The following is a 23409-nucleotide window of genomic DNA, read 5'->3' as shown; positions in this document are numbered from 1 at the left end:
GTTACTACAACGTTAACGCAGATGAAGATCAACACAAATGCTGCTGTTTCAACAATACGAACTGTCTTAGGTATAGACACACACCGGCCCTACTGGAAAAACATTATTATTGTATTTTGCTCCTGTAGAATTTCCTCCACGTATTTCAGCTGGGATCAACATCAGCTACCACTCATTAAATGATGGACTACAACTAATTTGATGAAGGATCCCAAACAAATGGCCTTCTCCCTTGCCCTCCACCACACATTTAAATATTCTTCTGTTTTGCAATTTCCCTGTTTTATGAAACAGAATGGGAATTAAACAAAAAATTGCTAAGTTTTTAAGCCCTTACACAAGTCCTTCATTTCTTAATATTAAATTTTAAAAAAATAGAAAAAAAAAGAAATTCTAACAGAATGCTGGCATCATTTGCTACTACATAGAAAAAAGGGTTTTTTCCTTTTCTACAAGCAACCTTTCTTCCTACCCCATCACTTTTTTCACTTTTCATACAAGTGGCTTGAGTTTCTTGGAACATTGTGTGTCAGACAGACTACTAACACAGAAACACCATCACTGAAAATAAAAGCAAAACAACAAGAAAGCAAATGAAAGAAATTAAAAAGCAACTGTGAAACACAGAAATATGCTACAGTATCTTTTCAAGTGAACATTATAAGTACACAAAAATTGTAAGTAATAATTGTTGCTATTTACAAGTATTTGAACGCTAATTGACTTACAAGTGTCCACTAACATTGTTAATAGCACAATAGGTTTAATGTTTACAGTTTCAATTGTTTGCAATATGATCTCAAGTATAACAGTCCCAGCATAGATCAATGACAACAAAAGCACAATTTTCTAACTGGATATGCTTTTCAATCTTTGCAATCCACTAAACTTTTGCACTTTCTCACTCTCCAAATGCATCTTCTGTTGTTCATAGCAGCAGTCCAGGGTCAAAAAACAAAGAAACAAAAAAAGATATTTTCAAACTGGAGAGATCTCTGCAGACTTTAATCATGTCTATTTAACATGTTGCAGGACATCATACCTCCCACGGTGCTAACATAAAGATATGTATATCTCTGCTAGGTGAAGCGTAGTTCTAGAGGTCTACCCAGTACATAAAGCTCTGACACACACATAGTATTAGCAAGTCTAAGTAAGCTAAAGTCATTGGTCCAAAGTAACCATTTCTTATAGCTGGTGCTCCTTTGGACTCTCCACAGATCCCGGGGCCTGTTTATAAGACTTCAAGTTGGCCAGAGGAATGTCAGTCATGTGGTTGCCAGTGTTGAAATGGCCCTCACTGGAACCATACTGCTTTCGATCATTGAACTGGTTTCTGTTGCTATCCTCTTTCCAGGTCCTGGTCAATGTGTGTCCATTAACTAGTTTGTCCTTCTTAACCCATTCCTTCTGAGGTGCAAAGGTGGAGAGAGGAGACTTTGGCTGTTGGTATGGGCCCAAGCTAGGAGGCATCCAACAGTTGTCTGAGTGACCCAAAACCAGGCATTCTTGAGTACACATCTCTGTAGCTTCCGCTAATCCTCGTGGACCAAGAGGCCCATCTGTAGAAGACAAACAGAAAAAGAAAAATGGGGGAGAAAGGGGAAAAAAAGGACATTATATTAGATTTTTATATTTGTCATTAAACAAATATAAACATATATAAACAAATATACATATACCTCAGGAGAAAACTAACAATGATCCTGCAACCAAATATTGTGCTGGTAAATTCTACATACATTTTCACTCTGTTAGAGAGTAGTTGCTTTGTAGGGCATATACTCCCTGTATATGGTACGTGTCTAGTTTCCAGAAATGGAGAAACAGTTCAATTATCCCTATGCTATTGGTCTCGAATCCTACTACGAATAAACTTAACTCCTTTTTTCTAAGTCATATCAAGAAAATAGAGCTAGGTAAGTGAAAACGTCCAAGGAAGTAAACCTACCCTTACAGATTCTGAGTGAGAATGAATGCTTTTAAGGGCCCATTATTTGGATATACTCTGTTCTGCTTTCAACTCAATTTACTGTTGAAGAACCTTGGTGAATTAACAGCCTACTGCAAACTGAGAAACATCTGTACTATCCAAAAACAGGATTGCCCAAAGGAATGTGCTGTACACAGGATTATTCTAATATATACTGCTTTACAAACACAGCTTGAGGCACAGTTCTAGGTATCTACCCAGTGGATGCACACTCCAATGTATAGTCTCAACAAGTAAGAGACAAGTTAAATTTGCTTGATTTAATATGAAACCAGGAAGCAATTCAAAACATTACGTCAGGAGATAGAAAAAAATCTGACACTTTTCTGACCATTCAACACATCTCAGATGCTACACAGATACAACCATAAAAGTCAAGGGGGCAAAAGAATTCTTATGTAAATCTGGCACTTTAAAAAGAACTGTTCTCATACTTCTTTGTAAGCTAGAAATATAAGACCACAAGAGACAGAAATGAAGATTGCTGAAGTACTATGCATATTAAATATTTACATAACTTTTCACACACTATTGAGGACACAGCAAGCCAGCTGCAGGCCTCTCTCAACCAAGCAGACAGGTCTCCTATGCCTTCAGCAACACTAAATTCCTCTCAGTCTTACTTCATTTTTAAATTACTTAATTTGCTCATATGCTCAGGTTGGTTGTATGAGGAAGGACAAGCCAGGAAAAAGGCAGAAAAATCACTTTGTCTATTTTTGTTAGATATTTCTCTGTATCTGGGATATTCTTGGCCAGGAGTCATTGCTGTGTTGTAATTTTGAGCAAGAATTTTGAGATGTCTTTTCTTGACTTCAGAGTAAATCAGCGGGCTAGTAGTGAAAACATTTGAAGACTTAAGGAGACATATTTCCTTGATTAACCAGCCCAGTGACAGGAAGAAAATTATAGATTGATTTTTGAGAAAGAACATTAGCAAGTAGGCATGAATAGCAAAGTTACTATTCAGAAGAAAAATGTCAGCGATGTATCAGAAAAAAGTGCATCTTAATAATAATCTAATTGAGACTCAAAATGATAAGTGAAGACAGTCTAACAAAGATTTCTCTGTTAAAATGCCAAAGAATATATTTGTTCTCTTGTACTCCATGCATATACAATAAATTACACTTACTAACATCTTTTTCTGAACACTGAAATTAAATCAATTAATTTAATGGAAACTCCTATTCATTTCCAACTGCTTTTAAACACAGATATAAAAAGAAACAAACATCAGGCATATTTCTACATGTTATACTAGTAATTAGCTAATCTTCTTATCTCTGAGCAACAACTCTTTTTGAATACCTAGAGAATATGCCGTACTCTGTTGATGTGACAGAATGTAATAAGCTATAATAAAATATAATAATCAATAATAAAAGTTGCAACTGAATTCCCCACATAAGAAAGTGTCCTATTGCTGAAAACTAGAACAGGAAAAATGTATAGAATCAATGCTCCCTTCCATTTAGATCAATACAAGGTGAAATAATTAAACCAAAATCATTAGGAAAAAAGAAAAAAGCAACTGTAAAGTAGGATCTAAGCAGAGATTTCAATGAGAATTATGAACCACAATTCTAAAATGAGACCTGAAAGAGAGGTGGTTTTTTTTTTCTTTTTTTTTTTCTATAAACTCTTGCTGTAATCTTGTATTATGAAGTTCTAACCAAACTGAGGCAGGTACTTAGAGAGAAATAAACCCAAGCCGAAACAATTATAAGTAAAAAAAGGACTCACAGTATTTTGCTCACTTTTCCAAAAATTAATCCACAGGTTAAAAGCTGAATTTTAATTTTTTTTTTAGCTGTCAACTAAAGTTCAGTTTTAATTAGTTTTTTTCCATTTCAGGGGAAAAAAAAAGTGAGAAGTAGCAGAACTATTTTCAACCTGCCTAGTCTCCCAGTAAACTACTATTTTACTGAAAAAGAAAGAAAACAAAAACGGTTTTGCAGACATTAAAACGTTCAAAATAGAAAGAAAACATTTTACCACAGAATTACACTTTTCAAGAAGGATGGTGCATCTACTCTGTGCTTCCAATCTGCAGTGGAACGAATGAATAACAGAAGAGCCTTCAGTACAATAGTTCTGCAGAGGATAAGTTACTTTTTCTATTTAGTTAAATAAATTTTAAGAGATAAGACTATAATTTCCATTTAAAATTTAAATGACCAATCAATTGGTTTATACTTAAGAATAAATATACGTGTGGCCCTATAAGCTACATGACAAACTCTTTGGAAGATTTACTTCATGTGTTTTGCTTTCTTTAGTAACTGTGGTAGGCAGTTAATGCTGTTCAGCTTGGAATGAATTTTAAGCATCCTTTGCTTTAACCATCTCTAAGCTGATAAACTTCCTGGAGAGCACTGGAATATTCAGATATCTGCTACTACTGTGAGCAGCAGACAGGAATGGGGTAACAATGCTGAGATGATTGCCAGTACATGAATTGTTCCTTGCGTGTTTTTCAGTTTAACAAAATACCACTGTCCAAGTTAGACCTGGAAAATTAATTGTTGTGTGCGAGTCTTCCCCTGATCAACCTTTCCTATGCGGAGATGTCAATCAAAGGCAAGACTATGCAGTCCTTATAGCAGCCAATTACAATTTTGATATGGATGTTGTTCACACCAAGTGACAACTGTAGACAGAGTGAGACACTCTCCTTTTAGGAGAGGATTGGGAGTCTCAGGGAACACCTGAAAGACTCTTCTTTTAGCTGTATAACTGTTCAAACAGCTATGAGGTATGTTACAGTCTGCATACACCTCTACGTGTGCCTGTATGTAAGAATGCCCAGAACTGAGAAGAGGTTCAGACTCCTACTCAAATGTGTATGCATATTTTCCAGTCCTCTGTCTCATGCCTTCCAATCAGTAAAATGCAGGGAATATTTACTTGCCTTACTAAAATATTGTGAGATTTCAGTTTACAAAATACCTTGCAAGACTTCATCTAATATATAACTAAGAATTATACTTTTAATCACTTTTAGTTTGAGCCATCACAAGAGAAAAAGAAATCCACAAAGTGATTTTTTTTAGAATTGCAGATTGTTAGAATATTATATTTTACTCTTAAGCTACTAACGGGAATGGTCATGCTTACTTATTGAGGACAAAAGCAGCTTCATTCATAACATGTGTGGTGCCTGCCAAAGCTATCTCCAGTTAAGGCCTTTAGATAAACCACAACTGTTTAGTAAATAGTGTTGCTAATAATGGTGATAATCATGATTTAGGGGATTCTACAAATTTTCTACTATGAGATAAAAGAAAAAGTTGAAAAGGAAAAAAGAAAGGATTTTACCTACAAAAAAAAAAAGAAAGAAGACTCTTTTCACAATTAGGTTTTATGAGTTTCTGGTTTGTTTTATTATATTCTCAATCAAAAAAATGTGTTCTTTTCTAAGACTCTTTATTATTCAGGTTGCTATTTAGCAGCATAAAGTGTAATTATCATATGCAATATGATAAGAGAGAGATCTTCTGGGGATAGTGTGACTGAAGAGTTGGCTGCTATGTATTGAGAAAGCCATAATGTTGCCTTAATGGTAATGATCTTTCTCCTCCACCACAGCTGAACAATAGTTTTCACCCAATTTTCTAAAGTTGTTTCATTACCACATACAATGACACCACTTAAAAACCTGTTCCTGCTGCTTTAATTTTATAACTGCATTAATTTGTTTCCTTTCTCTTCACAAAAACGTCCCTGCAATTTCTGTATCAAGCTTTTCCATGCTGAAGTACTTTATTGATATATGGGGGATTTTTTTTTAAAGTATTTGTTCTCTGAACAATCCATAATCCGCGAGGCTGGTTATCAGTCTTGGCTGCTTGAATATATAATGACACAAGTGCTGATAAAACTGTACAAGCCATCTGTCTCTGGAGTTAAATGTTTTGAAAGCAAACACAAAAGTGCATAACAAACACTCCCTTAAATTGTCTTTGTAAATATTTATATCAGATCTTACCCAAAAATGCTTTTTTGTTGTTATTTTATTCTGTTAATAGCTGTCAAGCAGATGCATGACTTGCCTACTCAAAAGTAGACAGGTGTAAGAAGGAAAATAATGTATGCCACTCAAGAGCTGGTCATACCCTAATGCTGGAATTTCTGTGTGGTCTTTTATCTCTTTTTATTATACCCAGAAGCTAAACAGCTATTTCATTGATTAACTTACTGCTGCAATTAGCAACTAGCTTCTGGTGTGATGACCAGCTGCTTTTCAACCTGCTTCTTTAAAACTCTCTTGCTTACAGCCAGAAAATTCATTCTTCATTTCTGAAAGAGTTGAGGTCACAAGATTATTTCCACTCTGTGAGATTTTTTGGTCTCAAGCAACATGAATAGGTACTCTTTGCCCGAGGGTGCTAACGTGAAGTACAGTGTATTTGAACACGGCCACAGTTGTGTTTCAGACAATCATATTTATTTAACTTTTCATATTGCATCTTAAAATGAAAAAGAAAACAACAACAATGTTTTCAGCTCTATTTATCCCTAAATACAGAAAAGTTTTGAGTTTTTTTTTTTTTTGAGTTTTCATGGGCTACTTTACTAAATGACCTTCTCGGAGACCTCATGATTTTACAGCCTTCCCCACATATGGAACATTCATGGAACTGAAATGACATTATTCCATTTCATAGAGGTTTTACAACTAGTCATATATTAAATATAAAACTGGAAAAAAGTTTATAATTATGAACATTCTTTTGCCTTTTATTTTGCTCTTATGTATCAAACAAATAAATGGGGAAGACAGTTCTTTATTTCCAGTCTGTTAAAAATAAACCAAGACTACAAAAGCAAACACATGCTGTGTCAAATGTGCTTCCTTGGCATTATTAATTAAAAGAAACATTCAGTGTCTATTAAAAATATATATTTTTAGTGACTTATTCCATGGTCATTCTACCTGGCACAGTCAATTCACATTCCATCCTCAAATTACCTTGTTCAAAGGTCCCTGGATTCCTCCTATCGCTGCTGCAAGTTTTGGTAGATTTATCATTACCAGCTTCTACCCTGCTGCTTCTCTCTTGCTTTCCTGGTGTTCCATCCTCTGTACTAAGGTATAGATCAAGAAACCCCTTGCTACTCTCTGTTCCCTGTCTTAGCTGAGACTTCTCTTTCATCAAGGCTGAAATAAATAACACTGTAAGGTTAGCTTATATCTGCATTACTTAGCAGAGATTAGCTGTCAGAATCCTTAATTAGCACAATGAGAGGAGGGGCAGGAAGCAGGGGAAGAAGGGGTGTGTGGGAGCGACCACCCAGGATATAGAAAAGCAGCAACAAAGTATTTTCTGAAAAGGCGAGAAAACCTCGCATGTATGATTTTCTACACTATTCTGTGAAGTATTTAAGTGATCCAGATGGGTTCTATATCATCTACATGATTCTGTACAAGAACTCTGCATGACTTTGATTCCTTGGGCAACTAAATTTTGAAGGCAACAATATTCAAGTACTTGAAATTTTGTTTCTATCCAGTTGTGTGATGACTGAAGTTTCTCCATATCTATATCTTTTCAAAGCTGAGAAAGTGAACAAAGTAGAAGTTAAGAAAATATTCTGCATTTCTCATCTCAAGTTTCTTTCCCCTACACCTTCTCTACTATAAAAGCTATAATGAAAGGGAATGTTGCTTAGTTTGTTATATTTTCTCTTTTTTCCTGATATATTTCGTAGAAATCCGATACCATTACTACTTACAAGGTACACCTCCATCAATAATTGCTCTACTGTAAGGATGCTCCTTTTACCTGACCTAACTTTCTGTTCCTATTTCCAACTACTTTTTCTGCATTGACGTGCATGTGTATTAGCCCCTCTGCATTTCCATGTGTGCATGGTCAGGAAGTAGACATACAATTCCTGCGTCTGCTAAGCTTGTAAGATACTAGGGGCCAATTTTGCTTAGTGCTGCCTAGTTTTTAACAACAGACATATGAACCAGCATGAAGCCTGTGACCATTCTGCAGGCAAGCAGCAACAATCTGAAATCACATGGCCATGGTCATTGCAACAAGGGTGTGGGAAGATGCTACAGGAGGTGTCACAAAGAGCCATGGTCTGGAGTGGTACTGAGCTACAACTGACAGCTCAAACCTGAATGATTCTTCACTAGTCATACAAATCCAGCTCCACTAATTTTCATGGGTTGCATATTGCCTATATTCGGATCTTTATGACAGAACTTTTTTTTTAGCTTATTTTTACAATTTATTGTTAAAAAAAAAGAAATAAAAAATAAGTTCACTAGATAATCTAGTGGCTCTTTCTGGTCTTAAAAATCTATGTATCAGCAACCGTTAACTTAAGGTTGCATTTTGTATAAGCTTTCACTGACAAATGAAGCCAATTCTAGCATACTCTTTAGAAATACAGAAGATACAAAATAATATCTGGGATTTTATTCTGACTTAATACATTCTGTCATTAAAAACAAAAAAACAAGTGAATAAACAAACAAACAAAGACACACAAATGACTGCAATTTGTATTCTTAGCTGAAGTGTCACATTGTGGATGCAGACAGTCACCTTGCAGGAAGAACAGGAGAAAAGAAATGCAAACAGTATTTGGCAAAAAAAACCCTGTTAGTTAACAAATAAATAAAGATTAAAAGCTTTACCCATCTCTCATACAGATTTCATTCTTTGGGCACAGATGAAAAGTCAACATTTGCAAATGGAAATAGTCCAAATTCAATAATACATGGGCAGCCAGAACAGCAAATTCTCTCCCTGAGAGGATATTGTTATTTAGACAGACTTTATGGCACACAAAGAGCAGACAGCATATCTTTATAAATTTGCAACCATCTTCAGTATGGCATGGAACTCATCCATCTTTTTGTCTGCTCAAGCTACTCCTCTAAAGAATGCTATATCACCTAATTTTATTTCCTCAAAATTGGCAGTTTTTTCCTGCCATACATTTAATTTTAGCAGGACAATATAATGCATAAGAACTCCTCGGAGGATTCAAATGAACCTTTTAAATTTGATTGTATCACTTAATGAGACCAGTGTTCAAATATTTGGAATAATATTATTTTCAGCATTCATCTTTTTCATTATGTAGCTCTTCATTTTGCTGCCTAAAAAAAGTCTTTGTTCCCAAAAGGTGATGATGGATGGTGATAATAAAATATTCAGAAAGTATCCCATGGTCACAATCATTTACTGTCTTTTTTCTCACACGCCTAAATATTTATGATACTTGATAAAAATATTTTGTTGAATTGATTTACAGGCAACATGCTGAGACAGCACCACTTTTGACATGTCTTAAAAAACCTAAGTCTCTATTTGGAAGATTCAGTCAACTGTTTAACACAAAATCAAATTTTGGTTAGTAATTTCTATAAATTCTCTTTGAGAAAAGGTAGGATTCAATGTGGAAAAAGGTAGTCAAGACAAGAAGAATTGGCAGAATATTGTAAAACTGAGCTGAACAACATTTATTCCTACTCTGCACAGCCTTGTGCTGTTTCTAGATGCCTGACCATCAACTCATTTACAACAGGAAAAAACAAAACCATTCAGGTTGAATTTCATTTCATTTTGTGATTGCTAAAGAAGCCTAAAATAATTTGTTTTCCTGATCATTTTCTAGCTTACAGCAAAATTCTGATCTTCTGACTTGTGATAATACATATCCTGGCTCCCTGGAGCACAGGCATGGTAACCTGGGATATATTAAAAAAATGATATTGACTTTATTAAGCAATAACTGAATAAAGGCAAAATTCATAATCATCATCATCTACATATATATATGATGAATTGTTCTGCTAAATTATATATGATTTTTTTATTTGTATATCTATACATTTTTTATCTTTTATATGTATTTCTGTCCATTGATAAATAAGGAATCTGTGGATGACAACTGGGACTTATTTCCTAAGTATTATATTTCTAGCATTAGATTGACCTCTGTACAGCAGAAAGTGTCAAAATAAAAATGAATTTGAGGGAAGGGAAGGGAAGGGAAGGGAAGGGAAGGGAAGGGAAGGGAAGGGAAGGGAAGGGAAGGGAAGGGAAGGGAAAAAGTGATTACCTCCAAGGAATTCAAGAGGGAAAATCAGACAATATCAAAAAGCTACAAGCTTGTTGTACTCAAGAGAGCAGCTCATCAAAGGACAATGAAAATGAGCATTTATGCTATGGTGTTTAAAACATACTGTCAATTAAGAAATATAATTAAGACTATTTTTGCATAAAAGTATAAATTCATTCTGTAATTAGGTTAATTACAACTATCTCAACAAATATTCAATTTAGATTGAAATGCATCTTTTTATGAATCCGTATTTCTAAAGTAAGCTTCTTGCCACTTGTGTGTTTTTCTATTTTCCTTCAGTACAAATCAGACCAAAATCAGATTTAGTTTAAACCAAATTTGTTGCAAATTTGTGGCAGATGCCTTATGTATACATGTTATTATGTAAATAAGTAGTTTAACTGATTTGAAAATATTTTTGAAGTACATTTCTCTTGGCAGAATTTGGACCTAAATCTGGGTACTTGTTCTCCTAACTTAAGCTTCTTGACTCTGAATAATTGAAAAATGTGACAGGAAAAAGTGCTTAAATAATAATAAATCAAGCATAAGCTTGATTATATTGTTGATTTTGTCTTCTATTCTACACAAAAATATATCCTTGATAAATATCGCAGGACACAGATGTCAGAGATGTCATTAAACTAATCCAGAGACAAAAGAACCATTTCCTAATTCTGTTTGTATAACAGCATCTCATTTAGATAATTTTGTAAAATTCAGCTCAGCACCAGTTGAGTTATCAGAACTGCAGGCATATTACACAGAGAATACTAGAAAGTGCTTTCTTTCATTATGTCTGAGCTATACCCCTGCTACATTTCCTTCTTTTTCTTTAAAAACTATGTTAATTTCCATCATTTTTCAGAAGAGTTATCTGTAAGTCTCTTAATGAACTCATATAGTTTACAGTAAAATTCCCATTAAACAAGTGTTCCTGAGTCAAAACACTTGCGTTTTATTAAACCATGCTTGAAAATTAACCTGTGCTGCATTTAGTCATTATATTCAATGTACTGAAAATTAATATGGAAGCAGCATCTGTATGCACCAAATACTTTTGGTTAGTCATACAATCCAGTTTAGATGTTTAGAAAGAGCTATACTTCCAGGCTTCCAAATCTCACATGGAAGACTGCAGAAAAAATTATCTTTGTGATTCTGAAGAGGAAGTAAAATAATATTTCACATGAATAATGAATCCACATTTAACGGAGGAAACATTACTTTTTGATAACCTTATTTTGTCTTCTTCCTATTTGATGAAATATCTCAGCAAACGAACCCTTCTAAACATGTAACACCTCTTTTTTTTATTATATTTTATTTATTCATGCAAGAATAGCTTTAAAGTAGGCTGCTTTAAATTCAAATCTAAGTACAACATAAAAGGATTGTCTGAAATTAGTGCACAAAATGCACATAGAGTAGGTCTAAACTAACACATTTAAAGGAATATCCTGGATGTCATTTCCAGATGCCTGGACTTTTTTAAAGAGAATATTATAATTTATTTTTGATTTTTGAATAGGTTAAAATGGATTAAGCAAGATGGTTGAAGAAAAATTGTTACTATGAGCATAGACCATGAACATTTACACACACAACAAGCTACAAGCTCTTTATACTCTCCTTTATGCCTGTACACAGTCTGGTTTCTCAAGCATTAAAAACATCATGGGTTCATATGTAAAGAAAATTTTGGGAAGGAACATGCCAAGAAAAACAGTTAGTTTGATTTCCTCAAACCACTGGGTTTTTATAATACCCAAAGACAAAATGGAAGGCTTGCTTACCTCCATAGAATTCATTTTGTTGTTATAAAATGTGGCTAGAAAGAGATATTTCTTGCCCAGTCACATAAGAATCTGACAATTTCTATAACATGAGAGTTGTGAATACTTGGCAATATACTGCATCTATTTTCTTCGTTCCAGTTTTAGATGTAAAGGTAAACTGGTTTTATTTTCCACAGGGTAACAATAAATTAAGAGAAAAATAATAAAAAAAAATACATGCATGATATAATCTTGGACTCAAATTTAATGATGTATAATATAGGCTTATCAGTTTCAAGCTTCTGAAAATAATGGGCAGTATGAACACATTTGTGTTGCTGAACTTGTAGAAATAAAAACATATGAAGCAGGTGAACAACTTGAGAGAAATAATATATTTTTCTTCTTGTACTATAAAAAAGAAACAAACAAAAAGGTGATTTACCAAAGTGGGAAAAGCAGTCACTAGATTTAGCTCACTTAACATTTCCATTCACCTCCCTGACAGGAATGACAGTGCAGATGTTAATTACTGTTCATAGAATGTCTTGTCAAAACACCTAAGAATTATTGTTCTGTTAATGACTTTGTCCTGTGCTTGGGTTCAATGGCTGATTTCAGACCAAGAATGCAGAAAAGGATCACTGACACTTGGTTAGGACACCCTGTCTTTCCCTGTAAACACCTGCAAATAATGCATGGCTTTGTGCCAACAATTTAGCTTTAGAAGAGAAACTATTATAAAACTGTAGTCATGAGGGAAATAACAGTTAATTTTAAGATGATTATTACCCTTGTATCAAGTGACTTACTTTATGGCAACTTCAGAGGCAGCAAGTTATTTAAAAGCAATGTCAAATGCTTAAAATCATGATGAGCTGAGATACCAATATTCTTTACTGATAGACAAAAAGATCTATTTCAGGTCAATTTATTTGGTGGGACAGCAGAGACAGGGAGCTGTGTTCCCACACATTAATTGGTCAGCTGCATCCTCCCATTTGAAATATCAGAATTTTGGAGTATTGAAAGGTTGGAGTTTTGCTACTGTCTTCATTGGATGTAAAACTTAGTCTTTTGTCACTACAGAACACAAAACGAATTTAACAGGTAAGCCTGATTTAGGAAGGGATGCACTAAAAGAAACAGACCAATTCCCTTGTGATCTTCAAGCCATTTCTTTAGCATTTAGCTTCCCTACATACTACACCAATTCTTCCTTTACAAGTTCTCCAGCTCAAGATTCTACTTTTTTCAAAGCTGTCCCTTTATAGTTGTGCTTACTGTCTTTTTTTACATGTTTTCAACTCAGTTCTCATCTGTATTCCTGTATTTTTTCTCAAAAAAACATTCCTCTCACCATCTTCTCAGATGCCTGGATGGCAAATCCTTCTCCTATAAATTTGTATCACTGAATGTAGTTAAGAGATTTCACTTAAAATGAGTGATGGGGCATCTTCTTGTAATTAATTTAGGCATAAAATTAAGGTTATTAAAGACAGAATGCTAAGTAAGGTAGGATTAATTCCAGCCTGGGGTTCAGCTTTAGAAACATTCATCTGGAAGTGTTCAAGAAGCATCTGGATGTGACATTTGGGGATATGGTTTAAGGGGGATTATGGTAGTGCCAGTTTGATGGCTGGACTAGATGATCTTGAATATTTCTTCCAACCTTGATGGTCCTGTGATCTGAACCAATTATGAGAAATGTCTTGCATATTTGCTGCTTAAAGGATCAAGGTGGTTGCTACAGAGAAGACAAAGATAGGACTGAAATAAAATTTTTAATGTTTGCGATGTATATACCTACATGGGAATCACAGATACATGTATTTTCTAATTCCTCATTTTGGTTAACAGATATCCTGTCAATCTTGTCAGTTGGTCTAGCCAATAAAATATAGTAAATCACCAAACTTAATGTACAGAAATGAATCTGAACAGCTCTCACAATTATACTGCTTTGATTAAATCTCCCTTAAAAACAACAAGAAGTTATAGCACCCATTATGTACACAGCTTCATTGTAGATAGCTAGATTTAGAATTTGAATATGGAGCTATGTCTCACTTTTGGCTTTGCCATAACACTTAATCACTTTGATCTTTCAATGTGTATACTCAGATTAGGAAATGCTCCTTGAATAGTTAATTATTTCCTTAAAACTAATTGCTGCATCAAAAACCTGATTTTTTTTTTACTTGCAAAATTAATACCTTTGAGCTCTGTCACTTGTGAGTGGATTCCATCTGGACAGAGCCCCTCTTCTACCAAGGCTTTCAGATCATTCTCAAAGCACATGATGAGGCTTTTTTTTTCTTTGGCTTTCCGCATTGTGACACAAAAAATAAAATGGAATTTCATTTCTGAAATTTCAGAGTATTTCAGATATCACTCACCATTGCAGTATGGATTTTTGAAGTATTAAGGGGCCAAAGCTGTAGCTGTAGGACAGTGGGCCAGGCCAACAAAACTGAAAAAGGAACAACTGAAACTTCCACTAACAAAACAAAAGTTTGAAAAGATTGATTACATTGTAATTTGTCTTTGGTCCCTCATTCAGGCATTAAGTGCTTGCAGTATTCCTGATTATAATGGAAAATTTTGTTCCCTGCTGTGGGGAGAAAAATAGCACTGAAAGCAAAACACACCTGGCAGACACCTTGAATATGGAACTTTTTATTAAGCACTGCATTTTTTCTTTGTTAATTAATCTATTTCACAGTCTCAGGTAATCATTTTGCAACTTCTCAGTAGCCTGACTTTCAAAGGAACTTTATGCTCTGTCAGTTTCCATACCCGTGTTGTCAAGGAGCATGGGAATGACATAAACCTCTTGGTAAATTGTCCACTGCGGTCTTGCACCTGCCTTTCCTAGAAGGCAGTAGCCTTAAAAGCATTCTATGTTCCAAATGTTGCATTGAGAATGTATTCTCTGTGTCTCTTTGCTTAGTTTTTGTCTCAGCAAACCTTTGGAGTCCTACTATTTTACAGCTAAAAGATGGAGTTGGAGAGATCTCCTTGTTGACAAGGCTGATTAAGTAAGACTGCAACACTAGTTTGCACAAATGCCCCCCTCCAGCATGGGCTGCAGCAGGCACAGCACCAACTAGAAGCAGTTGCTTAAAATCATGCTGACTCTGTTGCATATCACCTAAGGTTCCTTGTCCGTACTTCGTGTACTTTTGTCTGGCACCTGCTGTAGTAAATGGGAGGCATTTACTACAGACAAATGGGCAAAATAAATCGGAGGGAAAATCCACATTCAACACCAACCCATTTTATAAATAAACAATGTACAGAATGAGTGCTACCTATCTGGAGTGTCATAAATATATACCAAAACTTGGAGGGGAGAAAAGCAGGCATAAGTTTCTACAAATCCATAAGAATTGATCTGAAAGAATAAAACAGAACTAAAAGGAAAAGTATAACACCATGACAATTGATAAATGGGGAACTCTGACACAAATATTTTAAGAATGGTAGATAACGTGAGAATATCATGGTAAATTACTTCATTTTTAGAATCAAAGGAAATTGAGTCAATATCATCTCTCTGGACTTCAGCAGAGCCTGTGATGAAGTTCCATATAGTAAATTATTTTAGTTTAGCAAGTATATAGGCTAATGGAACCTGTAGGTTGATTCAAAGAGGGAAGAGATAGAGGTGGAGAGAGGTCCCACATAATTCAATATCAGAACTAATCCTGAATATTCTCAGTAATGCCCTTAATATAGACTTATAGGGAAAGGGCTGATGCAATGTGTTTCTGACATAAAACTGGAAAGTACTTTCAGTGAAAACCAGGTTATCAGAAGAATTAAAGAAAGAAAAAAAAAAGGTGGGATTGTTTCTTGTTAGAGAAGACTGAAATTTCGGCTTTTCTCATTTAGAAGAATAAACCCAGACAGATGATAAACAAATAGAGATATTAAATGACTTTGTAAAGTAAGAGAAAGTGTTGTCATGAGAATAAATCTGACCACACAGCGTCTATGATAAGACACTACTGGACTCCACCCCAACATTTAGATTCTTATATTATCCCACAATAAAACCAGCAGACTTTATTTTGCAAATTATTGGAAGTTTATAGTCTTGTATTTAATTGCCTAATGTCTGACTACAGTCAAGGTGTCTGATGTACAATAGAAGCTTGTGCAGCAATAAAGTATTAAGAAACTATAATCACAATGTGGCTATATTTACAGATATATATACAGATACCTTGTGCAGCAATAAAGTATTAAGAAACTATAGTCACAATGTACTGTTTCTAATACAAGATAGATAAAAGTATTTATAATTCCTTACAAAGAGAATGTGCAGCATTAAAGGTAAGAATTTTTAGCAAGAAGGTGAGATATTTCAGTATGAATGCTGCTGAAAAATCTCATCTAGTAAAGGAAAGTACTAGAAGAAGGAATAATCTGATGAAATACTGGCATTTCTAATTGAATAATACCTTTCAGCTAATCAACTAAATTCTTTAAACAGGCTCCTTCACAATGTGATTGTTCTGAACTCCTCTATGTTTTACTTTACTATGAGATGAATTGTGCCCTGGAAGTGTCTACCTCTCCCTGCTGACTAGTAAATTACCCAAAGTGCCGAGTTCAGGTGTATACATGGCATCCTCAGCTTCTACAGCTGAGGCAACAGAAGACAGATCTTTCAAGATATCTCTTAAATCAAAGACAATGTGTGTGACCTTAGCAGAGTCATTTGGTTCCTCTGTTTCTTTATGCTCATCTATAAAATGAAGATAATAGAATTTCCATACCTTTCAGGGTAACACATGGGATTGTGGATTACATAGCTCTCTAATACCATGGCAGTGGATGCCCTGTAAGTACTCAGGCCTATTCTGGACTGTTAAATGAGGAAGCCAAGAAGAACAAAAAGTAAAACTTGCAAACTAATTTATTTGCAGAAAGACCCATTTGATGCCTCCCTGAAGCAATGCACCATTGAAAGATGGGATTCCTGTAAATCATCCTGTTAACCATAACACTAAGAGCAATGTTTTTGAAAGAGGTGGTATCCCTCCCTCCTGAATAAGAGGGACTTAGTTAAACAATTGCTGCATCAAGAAAATAATCCTTTACATCTATTGCCCACATGACACATGATACATCCTTTTAAAATGTCTGTGCCCTATTTTAAGATAGGTATCAGAGAAAGTGTTTCCGGTATTGAAATATTTACTGAAGCATTCATTCCAACACATTTCTAGAGTAACAACTGGACTTATGCTAAGATACATGTGTGTCTCACATATGCAAAGGATGATTTTAATCTTGTTTACACCAATACCAGTTGGCTTCAGCTAAATTACTCCTATTTTACCCTAGGATTGCTGTGAGAATCATCCTTGTATTTCAGCCAGAGCTTACAAATCTCCAGCAGGAAAATGTCTTTTTATTGTAAGGATAAATTGGCATTCACCCAGAATTCCCTGGGAGAAAGGTTTTTTTAATCACATTGATTTAGAGAAACGTAGAGGGCTTATTTATTTAAAATCAAGGATATTAATATTTTAACAGCAATAGCAGAAGGCATAAAGACAAGGCAAGCATTCAAAGTTGCTACTTATGAAAAAAAAAAAAGAAAAAATACCCCCTGTTACATTGTTTGGAGCTAATGGCTGTTGATGGAATTTGGAGAGTGCAGAGAAAGAGGTACAAAGAAGTACTTGTCAATAATAAGAACAACAACCCTATATTTGCAATCCAGTGTTTAAAGCCAAAAATAGACATTCTTTTCTCTGTTTGATCTCAGGAAAAGCTATCTGCAGCTCACAGGCCCAAATTTGAGACTTCTTATATCACTCAAAAGAAGTACTGAGATAACTGTGCTAGAGATGACAGACTAGTAACCCCTCTAGCAAGCCAGACCTGTGGGGGGGTGTCATGTTTTTGTGTCTGGGCTGAAAGCACTCTTCCTACTTAGAAATGCTCTCTTTTGTTCTCCCTGGTGCCTGAAACTCATTCTCAAGAGATATGAAAAGTTGAAATTCATCTCATAGAAATAAAAGGTGTCTTCAATTTCCATAGGAACAAAGAATCACAAAACAAATGTAAATCCTTTTCTTTTTATTTTCTCTCAAGGCAGAACCGCTCACAGACATCATAAACCTAATCCCCAGCTGTATCAGCTGTTACAGCAGCACTAAAGTCAGGTGGTGTCACCCCCAGAATCTGTCCCTGTAAGAGAGACATAAGAACAAGCCAATGCTATTCAATATCAGCCGTGTAAAAAACAGTGAAATAAGGTCTGTTCACTTGTAAATATAAATTTGCAGCAAATATTATTGCTAACCAGACAAATGTCAGGACAAGAAAGAAAAAATTATATCCCACTGCCCTATTGTATTTTAATTGGATTTTTTTTCTCTCAAAGGATTTTCAGTGTTTTACCTGTTATAATAAATTACAACTCTAAATAACTCAAACCATATTATCCAAACCATATCCTGAAATATCAAAAACAGAGCTCCTAATCTTAAAATCTAATAACATTACCAATCAAAAGGTATCACTTTACTTCAGTTTGGCAATTCTCCTATTCAAAACCAAAACTTCCATGGGAGCAAACATTTTGCTAAACAGTCCAGTGGCAAGCTTTCACAGTTTAATTTTCAGTGAGCAATCTAAGAGAGTGTCCTAGTAATGGCTTTCAGTTGGAATAGCAAAGATCATTCAAATCTAATTGTCAAGTTCCTATTAACATACAATTTCTTGCTTTAAAATAATACCTGTGCTATTTGTATCTTTACATGGGGCTAAGGATCCTCTGTTCTATCCTATTAACCCCATTAGTTTTCATATTGTGCTTCCTCTTGGAAACTCTCTATTACACAGAAAAATTGCAAAACCCACTTTCTTGTCCTCAAGTTCCCCATCTGACCTCATCTATTGACCACAAACAAATAATATGAGCAAATAATAAACATGATGCCCAACTCCCATCAGAAAAGGAGCTATGCAGGTACAGTGGTGCCGCATGGTAATTGGCAGTGTAAGTAAGTGTGTGGACCTGAGACCAGAACCCTGCACACAATCTCCCTTCAGAGCCTTCTCTACCAGTGACTGATTTGGGCAAAGAGGGAACTTACTCTCTCAGCGCTGGATTTCCATACGGTTTTATGCTTCACATGGCATATTCCTTCTGAATAAGGTCTGCTTAAGTTTTGGAAGCTTAAGTGTGAAAGACAAACACATGTCTTGAAGACTTAAAAGTTTTTGTCTCTGAAAGACTGCTGAACTGTTACTGCATAAGACAGTTACAACTTCCCATGTACTGTAAGCACTTTACTGCTTGAGGTACTTGTGCAAGGAGACAGCAGAAAGCATTGATGACTTTGTTAATTATTTTCCTTCTCAAGCATCCTACTCTTGGGTCACTGAGAAAGAGCAAGGGGAGAAGTGACTTTTCCCTCATCTACACAGTAGAGATATTATTGAAATTAGGAGTGATACAAGCTTTTAGTGACTAGCTTACAGCAGAGCAAAGTAAACAGAGTAGAAGACAAAAGACACAAGAACCTCACACACAATCCTTGCAAGTTCTGTAAAAGCTATTCTCTGAACACAGTTAAAGAGCATCTGAGACAAAAGCAATAAAAGTGTCTTTCAGCTTTGATAATAGGGATCCTGTTTCTAAGGCATAGCCTCACATTAAGCCTATCAGAGCTCTCTCTGTATTCTCTCATCAGTCCAAAGCCCAAGACATATAAACTCTGTTAGCTGGATTGTCTAAGAGGCAAGTAATTCCTTTTTTCATCTTTGTAATCAAAAGGGTTTGCTTTGCTTTTACTTTTTCTAAAGTTTTATAATATTTACAAAACAGAAGGATGGACTCTAAAATTTTTACTGTCCTTTGTCAGTTTTTTATAGATTTTATAATATTTGCTTAGAATTTGATCCTGATTTACAGATAATTTACTGAATCAATCACATTCAAAACTCTGGATAAATCAATAGAATAAGAAACCAAAAAGAAACAGATAAAAAAAACCTCATACATCTTTAAATGCTCTGCCAGTCTGCCAACTTTTTCCTTTTTTTTTCATTTCAACATGTAGAAATAACTGAAATCTTCTACTCCCAATAAAAGAAATAGAATATAGAGCCTGATGTATTATTAATTTTACTTATAATTTTGCTTTTGTCAACATGTGGAAAAATTTAGCATGCAGTCACACAAAATACTTTTTCGTTCAATACACTAGAAGACTGTAATTCTTTTTTTTACGAAAAGACTATTTTTCTGGATAAGCAATATATCAACAAGAAAAATTGTATAAATTTTGTTTCATTGAAAGTCTGTGTGTGAATAAGGTACTTTCTGTACAATCCAAATGCATGAAGAGAAACACTATCTGGAAATATAACTGCAAGGAATTAGAAAAAAAAAAAAGTTTATTTAGGCTAATTTCCAGACCATAGTCACATACAAACTTTTGGGAGATGAAAAATGTGCATTATTGTTTTCAAATACAAAAGATTCAAAGAACTGTAGGCCACTCTTCAGAGTATACATTTTATGTGTGATCAATATAAAAAAAAATTATGTCATAGCTAAATGTGCAAAAATGTGCCAAATATGTCACCCAAATAATTCATTAACAGTAAGCTGATTAACACAACACATTTTATTTCAGAGTAAAATTCAAAGCCTGTTATGGCAAAACAATTTAGGCTTACAGGATTGTATTGAGCCCTGTTATGCTTGACCATGCTAATGTAGCTGGTTTTATTTCAGAAGCACTGGGGAGGGAAGCATGAAATCATTATTAATTATATAAATATTAAGGCCACACAACTGGCTCTATTACTGTTTTCAAATTGTAGCATCTGCAAATTCAGCCTGTAATAAACACTAATGCATCCACAGACGAGAGTGCTGACACATGAATGGGATGCTTTGTCAGACTTGCATAAAAATGTAGATGAACTGCAGTGAAAGAACACCAAGGAATTCAAAGGGTTTCTTGATTGCCTTCTTTAAAATGCCAAGAACTTAAGCTGGCCTTTCTTATCTTCCTCTACATGCATGTGACACTTTAGGAGGCCTTTCTTATTGTACTATAATTCAGTAATTGTTCCAGTTCTGTGCACCATGCCTTCCTTCCAAAGGGCAGCATGAGATATATAATTCTGGTAATGAACAGCTGCATAATTTAAGGGTCGAACTAGCAGGGCACTGTTCCTTATTTTTGTTTTCTTAGCAGTTGCCTGAGTATTCCAAGCCTATTTAGGAATACTATCCTTTGTCTGCCTTATTTCTCTATATAGATGATATATGTTTAGACTTGGTAATGTTCCAGAAAATAGATTTTATCAACTGAAGTTGCAGAGCAAGCTTTCCTCTCATTTTGCTTCAAAGGGCAGCAGTACAGAACTAGTACGAGGTAATTTTTTTCCCCAGCCATGAGCATCCTCTGTTCTAACATGCAGACTTTTTCAAACCCTGAGCCATCCCCTTTGCAAAGCATGATAGACTAAAACACAGAGCTATCAAAGGCATTTCCACACAACATTTCTCTCACCAAGGCTAATCTTCCAAATGTTAAAAAGGTCCAGGCAGCTAGGCCCTACAAGATGAAGGCTGCATGCTGATTAATCAGCTGCTTTTTTATTCTGTTCTGGCAAGTGTTCCCTATGTGTAAATAAAAGGTTTACCCTGGATTTCCTGTAAACTAAGGAACAGAAGGCATCTTTGGATCAGACTCATAAAGAAACAAAGCCTTCTGCTGTCACATCCGCAGGGGTAGGTTGTTTGTTCTATCACAAATATCCTTTCAGGTGTCCTGGGGAGAATGAGCTAACCTAAGACAAACATCTTTCCAAGATAAGAAAATTACATGGTAACCACAAAGTCACCTCATTATTAATTACATTCTTTGGCTTCCCGCAGCACTTTAATTGTTGCTTGCTTCAGGAGACCTGAATTTTCGTGTCATTGCAGAAGTTCAGGTTGGTTCACGATGTGTAGCTCAGGGTAGCGCAAGTCCCTCAAAGAAACACTGTCATATTAAAGACAAATACATTTATTTATGTCTCACAGTGCTGGCTTTCTATTCAGATGGTAAATAGGTAGTGTGAAAGAGATGTGACAGACTCAAGAAAACTAGAAATTGTCTGCAAACTGGCAGCCACTGTGGTTCACTGACAACCAGAATTACTTTCAGGCAGTTTGGCACATCTCCATTTGTCACACTTAAAAGCTTGAGCCAAAGTTATCCAATTAATACAGAGCACAGTATTTCTCCCTCCTCAAAGCTGAAACAGAAATAGAAATGTTTAAGATTCACAGTGAGCATCATGCTGCCTATACATCACAAAGGGGTGTAAAACAGTTATAAGTAAAACATACATAGCTCCCATCACACCCTCTTGGCTGCCATTCACCTCAAGTTGTCTTCTATCCTGTGCATACCATCTCTGTACTATTTATTCCAGACAATGATTTCTCATGTAGAGTGAATCCCTTCTGCTGTAAATCATGCAAACAGCTAGCACAAATAGTTGGTGAATATAAAAAGTATCAGGGAATAAGCTTTTGAAATATCTATCTGGGCCAAGAAAGTGAAATGGTTCCCTCCCCCAGCAAGATTTTGAAGGCAAGGTGAAGGTTGCTTATTTTGAAAGTAGAAGACCCTTCATGAATCAGTATCAGTTTTTGACATTATTATATGCCCATCCATCACTGCACAGCAATAACCACTGTATCTTGTGCTGTGACCCAATGCCACTTTATATATGATTTTATTTGAATTACTGGTACCGCAGTCATGAGGGTCAGGTATATATAGCTCTTGTAAGGATGAAATTTTTCATTGAACCACAGGATTTCCTTGGAGAATTTCCACTGTCCCTAAATTTACAGAACTCCTCTTTTATCCAGATGAGCTTGTGGTGTTCAAAGAGAAAAAATTCAACTCTTTCAAATACTATGAATGCTAATCAAAAAGATCAGTGAGGTGCTTCTCTAGATTCCCTAAGGTCAATTTAGTTATTTAAAATAGACAAAAGGAAGGTTACACTTCTGGCAATCTATAATCAAAAGATTTGAAATTCTTGTATTTTTCAAAGTAACTGGTTATACAGATCTTTTTAAGAAGCAAAGAAGAAATCACAGGGGTTAAATAATGAACAAAGAATGAGAAAGGTGCTTTTCCTACTCTCTGCTATTTGAAGAAAGCTGCATCTGGCCCCCTTCTTTGCTTGTCCCCTTTGAAACTTTCATGAAAAACTGATTTAGAAATTCTGGGATTCTTATCTGAGTTGCTGCCTATTCCCAGTCAAAAACGGATATTGAACTTAAATTGGTGAGAACTAACACTGTTTCAAGTTTAGTGGAGTAAATAATATCAGAATCCTTGCTTTTAGTTGCCAATTAACATATTTTATCATAATTATTTCTGCTTAATGCCATGATATTTTTGACTGCAAACTCCAGTAATAAATATAGAAAATTAAATGTTTGCTAGTGAGGATGTTTCAGACCAAACTGTAAGCTAATCACTGGAA

The 23409-nt window shown here is 35.1% G+C and overlaps 1 protein-coding gene across 3 annotated transcripts in view; it reads right to left on the bottom strand.

Annotated features, from left to right (window-relative positions):
* Positions 1-1034: 1034 nt before the first annotated feature.
* Positions 1035-23409, bottom strand: part of PCDH9 (protocadherin 9) — a 666246-nt gene continuing 643871 nt past the window's right edge. For all 3 annotated transcript variants that reach the window (XM_014309470.2, XM_031061935.1, XM_031061936.1), the window contains one exon: positions 1035-1562. In XM_014309470.2, coding sequence (XP_014164945.1) covers positions 1189-1562 — 374 coding nt within the window. In that variant the 3' untranslated portion in view covers positions 1035-1188. The remainder of the gene's footprint in view (positions 1563-23409) is intronic.

The sequence above is a fragment of the Geospiza fortis genome, unplaced genomic scaffold, assembly GCF_000277835.1.
Source record: "Geospiza fortis unplaced genomic scaffold, GeoFor_1.0 scaffold214, whole genome shotgun sequence".
Taxonomy (NCBI): domain Eukaryota; kingdom Metazoa; phylum Chordata; class Aves; order Passeriformes; family Thraupidae; genus Geospiza; species Geospiza fortis.
Note: the sequence above shows the minus strand (reverse complement) of the source record. Positions and strands in the feature narration are given on the sequence as shown.